The 5820-nt window shown below is 37.0% G+C and overlaps 1 protein-coding gene across 1 annotated transcript; it reads right to left on the bottom strand.

Moving 5' to 3' along the window:
* Nucleotides 1–1209: 1209 nt before the first annotated feature.
* LOC145795692 (L10-interacting MYB domain-containing protein-like) lies at nucleotides 1210–2311 on the bottom strand. The gene is made up of 3 exons (XM_082880556.1): nucleotides 2125–2311; nucleotides 1916–2031; nucleotides 1210–1788 (listed from the first exon to the last, which is right to left on the bottom strand). The coding sequence occupies exons 1-3, from the start codon at nucleotides 2309–2311 to the stop codon at nucleotides 1210–1212; spliced, it is 882 nt and encodes a 293-aa protein (XP_082736682.1).
* Nucleotides 2312–5820: the final 3509 nt, after the last annotated feature.

The raw sequence follows: 5820 nt of genomic DNA, 5'->3' as shown, positions 1-5820 counted from the left end.
TTATTTATATATCAATAATGTTTTTCAGGAGTACCTTGAACGGTAGGTATTTCCGTCTAGATCGCACGTATGGATGTATACGATGCTGATTGTATATGGGCCGGCAATGAACAACAATGAACTCTTTCATAGAAGTTAATACGTTATGCACGTGCCGAGACACAGTCTCCCAGGAATGTTAAAACCGTTCTTGGATTTCCCGATTTTGCTTTCCTCTCAACACATGGATAAACATTGCAACACTTTCTTCAACAACTAAGCCATGTGGACGCTGCGGGACTTGTAACCCAAAATCATTTACTAATGTCTCACACAATGCGACAAAAACTTCCTTCGACATGCAAACATTTTCCTCAAATCGACCCATGTGGCCCGCATATAGTTCGCATATCCATGCATTCCCGGTCAGTATAGAAGTGCGACACGGCGTTTTATCCATGTGTTTTTCGTACCATTCTATCGCATACTGGCATGCTTGTAGAAATGTGCAGTTGTGTTCTTGTTGCACCTGGACCGCTATTTGATTAAGCAATTCTGTTATTTCATCATTGTTGCTTCCATCTCAGGAATTCATCGCGTCTTTGTTGATGCGAAACCTACAATAGTGGCACTGTTTCAATCAGTTGGCACGTGATTCATTGACTCAAATTATATTGAAGTTTGCAATTAAAAAATGCCGACATTGTTTTTAATGTAAGTAATGTCGTCACCAATGTCATTAGGAACGCATAATCATATGAATTGCACAAAAAAGAAAGCTTGTTCAATTTCTGCTTTACAGGGGGGCCATGGTGGTAACAACCACAAAAATAGCCAGCAAACTAAACTAACAATTAAAGTTGCGGAGAAGTACGGGCATTCAAAAGCTAGCAAGAAAAATGTAATTCCCTGTCTAAAAAATAGCCACACAAAATATTAAAACATAAGCATCCCATTCATTTCCCAAAAACGAAGCACAACCATGCTTCCGTTCCGTCAACCCATGCACTTAACTAAAAGTTTTGGTCACCATAGCTAGTAAGAAAAAAACAAAAACGACAGAATACAAACATGCACACACCACCATCCTGTTTTAATACAGTGCCAACAATACCATAAGTCAAAGTTTTAAAAAGGAAGACAAGGACAGTCATCTTCAACACTCGTAGCATCGCTACATCACATCCGGCGACCCCCAAACAGGTTTGCAAAAGGCGCCGACGCAGTACACTAGAGCTGCTTCTGTGTAAGCCACCCAATGATGTGGTCGTCATCAGGCTGGTACATCATCACCTCCCTGTAATCGGCGTTATCCATAAGTGTCGAGGCAAAGTGGAATAACGGCGTACCAATCAGGGATGTAATACTCATTAGGCGATACATGCACTTCGAAATAGTGTACAGCGATTCGTTGCCTGTGAGGTGCCTCACCGTAACCTGCTGATTCTTCGTACGCACCACATCTGTCAGATTGTTCATGCTTTCTGCAATAACTGACGCTCCACTTGTTGCCTTCTTCGACTTTGAAACACTTGTTGACGGCGTCTTTCTCCTTTTCTCATTTTCAATCGGAACATGCTCCAGTGAAAAATCTGAATCCACGTCCTGTACTTCTGCGGGTATCGAATCAGCAAATGGCTGGGCTCCCAAACTATGTACTGAATCAGATGAGTCATCAGCAGCTTCAGGAAGTTTCTCTCTCGGGGTCCAATGGTGCTTCCCAGTAGCTGATGCCCCCATAAAGACCGTCTCCATCAACTCACGATGTTCCAAGGTTTTTTTCCTGAACTTGGTGCACACATTGTTTATCTACAGAAATGGAGATATATGAAAGAGGAAGACGTTACATTTCATAAAATTAATTAAAAGTTAATTAAACAAGTAAAAAATGTATTGGTAAATGACAAATATGAAACTTGTTTGTACATGTACTTACCGATTCCATCTTGTCCCACCACTCCTCAGGTGCCTGAAACATACCGGTGTCACTGTCAAAGCCTATCCCTGACACTCCTTTGCTTGAATCCATCAACTTTGTCCACGCTTGCCACTCTTTTTTCAAGCTCATGTACTTATTCTTTAACTGTTTCAGTCCATGTTTTCTTCTTGTTTTTTTTCTCAAATTTCCTTGCCAAGGACTTGTACCCTGCTTGGCTGAGCGATTTCCTTTAGTAATCTCTTTTGCAATCAACTGCAGGAAAACTCGGATTGAGTCACTGTCCCATGAGGCCTTGTGGCTAAACTGATGTGTCTCTTCAAGACTGCTTGACTTGTCGATGACAATGCCTTTGTTTTTCGATTGGGTATGCGGAGAAGTACGTATGGAAGCCATTACTAATGTACGGTTACAGAAGATTACCATCAAAAATTCGGTTGTTATATGCAAACGCGTAAGCCATTACACATTACTAACAAGAAACAGAGAGATAGGATGCTAAATTAGGGAGCATATAACCATTGCAGAGTAATAACATACGTACACAGGTTCCATGGAACTAAGTAGTGGACATAGTTATGATATTCATTAATACGTCGTTATATTTCGTACTAACAAAGGCAAAGGCAGCTTAAAGTCATACTAGAACATACCACGAACATACTAACAACGTCCTAACGTGTTTGTACATACTGACAACATCTTAACCTTTCTTACATACGGAACAACAAAATGACAACGACAATGCATAGCACATACACAATGGTTTTAAGGACACGCAAGGATTGTTGAATGTCTATGACATCAGGCCGCAATTGCATGACAAGTTCGTCTCTGTGTGACGCATAGTCTTGGTTGTCTGGCCTTGGTTCTTTGCACCAACCAATCCAACTGACACAGGGCTGATCAGTGCACATGATGGAACTATTAGTGAATGGGTTGTTAATGTTCATATAGTTATGACCGGTAAAGAATGGGTGACTCACCACAGGGCGGGGACATGCATAGTAACGACGGCCTGGATTTTTGGCGGACCTGGAAATCTTAACAAAATAGGGGCCATGTCTACAGGCACCCATTCGTCGTGGCCATGTACTGGAAGTTGCAGTAGAGGTAAATGAAGCCATGCTATAATTGATAGACAATCGATACAGACAATAAATCATGTAAGTAATTAGTTTATGTTATCTGTGTATGAGGTTAAATATTTTCTGAATACAATGTTAGTGGATGTTTCAATGGATACGTATACAAACTTCACCTTCCTTCCGTTTATTTTAAGGAAAATCAGCCTACATTCTCATGGTTTCACTGTGAAGGTGGTAATAGAACGGTAAATCTGTAATTTGGTAAATTTAGATTTCAATGAACATAACAACAGGGCATGAACACCGTGTGTTTACATGACTGAGATGAAGAATTCATGATCAAATTATATTATTACTTTTTTCCTACTTATTATTATTATTATTATCTTCTGATGTTTTTTGACATTTTCGAATAATGTATTGACATCAATAATTTTGAAGATTAAAGTTTGTCTCCACATGCACACACAAATTAGACTTACTTTTTTGAATGAAAAATACAGCATTAATTTATATATACTTAGACTAGATCAACTGAGAAAGAGTTATATTGAACTGGTTTCTGTATTAGCTTTCAATGAAGATAGATATGAATAAAGAAAGCAGAGGGTCTTATCCGCATGTAACATAATGAAGGTAACAGTGTTTGAAGAAGTGAAGTTCAATAACGACAACCCAAAAATGTGTCATTTATTTAAGAATCAAGACTGCCTGTGAGGAGTGTTTTTTGGAAGAGAGATAGAGACATTTTTTCACTATTGACAAATCAATAGGTAATTCAATTTTCTTCAAATCAATAGGTATTTCACAGATGGAGACATTGTCTCCAGCATTGACTCACAAATGACAGAACCCATTTAGATCATGTGTTTTCCTTATTCATTAACAGACCATTTCATAACTCATTAATAGGTAATTGACAGATGATAAATGAAGTTTATCATGACAATGATAAATAATCAAATGAATTTTGTAACAAAAATTGATATTCATTTATAGAATTGATGTCATTAGTCAGCAGTTGAATGCCATAAATGTGAAATTGTGATTTGAAATTGATAATTTGTAATGTGACTTCTAAGGAAAAAAAAATTGCAGAACAGACTATTTTGAACAGAACAAGTGCCAAGAACAGAACAGGTTGAATATGAATATGACTGTTTTTTTACCATGGGTTGATCTACATGAAAATATAAAAACAGATACATATATCTACCTTCAAACCGAACAGATTTATATATAAGAACAGATATATATCTGCCCGAAATGTGTGAAATGTAACCATAATGAACCCAAACCGAACAGATTTTACAGATTTTCATATAAGAACAGATATATAAATAAGAACAGATATATATTAAATTATATATATATATATATATAACTGTCCCAAATGTGTTTGTTAGTAACTGTAATGAACCCAAACCGAACAGATTTTACAGATTTTCATATAAGAACAGATACATAAATAATAACAGATATATATTTTTTTTGTTATATATATGTATATATATATATATATCTGTCCCAAATGTGTGAGATGTAACCGTAATCCAGGATAACCGAACAGATTTTTAATATAAGAACATATATGGTTTAATTTTTCAAAGATATATATATATATATACTTATATATCTATCTGCCTCAAATGTGTGTAATGTAAGCGTAATCAACCCAATCACGATGGTAAGGAAACAGATCGGTCATGAACCCAAGCCATTATGAACCCATACTATGCAGATCGGAAGTAGGGGCCACACAGACGCGAAAAGGGAAACGAAATCAGTTAGGCCATAAAAGAATTACCTGCAGATCGGTTTGTGTTTGAGAGGGTTGGTTCTTGTTCGCCGCCGCGGATGCGTACTCCGGTGCTAATCACCTCTGCGAAGGTGGTTCAGATGTCGTCGTCGCCGCTGGTATTTCCGAATCGCTTATTTCGCTTGTTCTGTGCCATTTGGGAAGGGTGTGTGTGTTTTGGATGAGACGTTGTCCCTCAGAATGAGAGGGATCTCTTCAGGGTATTTTAGTAAATTTACACCAATAAGGGTTTCAAACATACCCGTGAATACAGTTTTGTCTGGACGTGGCTAAATCAATCTAATTTGTCCGGACGTGGCTAATTTACCCCAAGTTTTCCTTCCCAAACGGTGCCTGATGGAGTTAGCGGGGTGCGTGGATGAATATGCACACATACATACATACATACATATATATATATATATATTTATGTATTTTATTTTTAGATATAATGTTGGTTTGAAAAGAAATTTTTTAGCTTGATTTTTTAACTTAATCTAATCTGGTTAAATTAGTTTCATTTTGAAAGATTCTTTTAGCTTTTTAATTTTTTGATTTTTTTGTAAAAAAATAAAATGATTATATTTTAAATATGATATTTTATCTTATTAACTTATTTTATTTATTTTATTTTTTTATACTTTTTTAATTCCAACACACTTCTCAAACGATAACTTAAAAAATAGTAATAAGAAATTAAAAAAACAAAGTGAGGGTAGAAAGAGAAAAAAAAAAGGGTGTAAATAGAAGAAACATATTTGTGTTTAGTAGGGGTGAGCAGCGGATATACCGATCCGCCAAAACCGACCGAACCGAACCGATCCGCCGCATTTTGGACGGATGCGTGATGATGAGCGGACGGTTGCGGATTGATTTTCTCCAATCCGCCAATTTGGCGGACGGATGGCGGATTTGAGATTTTTTGGCCGCAACCGAACCGCCAAACCGCCAAATCGCGAGCACCTGTAGTAATTTATAAGACTTTGTATTTTCAATTTGTTTAAATATTATGTTTGTGT

Source organism: Camellia sinensis, chromosome 7 (assembly GCF_055761805.1).
Source record: "Camellia sinensis isolate YWXY chromosome 7, ASM5576180v1, whole genome shotgun sequence".
NCBI lineage: Eukaryota > Viridiplantae > Streptophyta > Magnoliopsida > Ericales > Theaceae > Camellia > Camellia sinensis.
The sequence above is the reverse complement of the archived record's forward strand: the minus strand, read 5'-3'. Positions and strand labels throughout refer to the sequence as shown.

Bases quoted from the DNA above. Each gene is read 5' to 3' on its own strand.
- LOC145795692 (XM_082880556.1), bottom strand. From the start codon at position 2,311: ATGGCTTCCATACGTACTTCTCCGCATACCCAATCGAAAAACAAAGGC. The intron at 2,032-2,124 runs GTACAAGTCCTT...GCTTGAAAAAAG, and splicing joins AAATCGCTCAGCCAAGCAGG to AGTGGCAAGCGTGGACAAAG. The intron at 1,789-1,915 runs GTAAGTACATGT...CCATTTCTGTAG, and splicing joins GGTGGGACAAGATGGAATCG to ATAAACAATGTGTGCACCAA.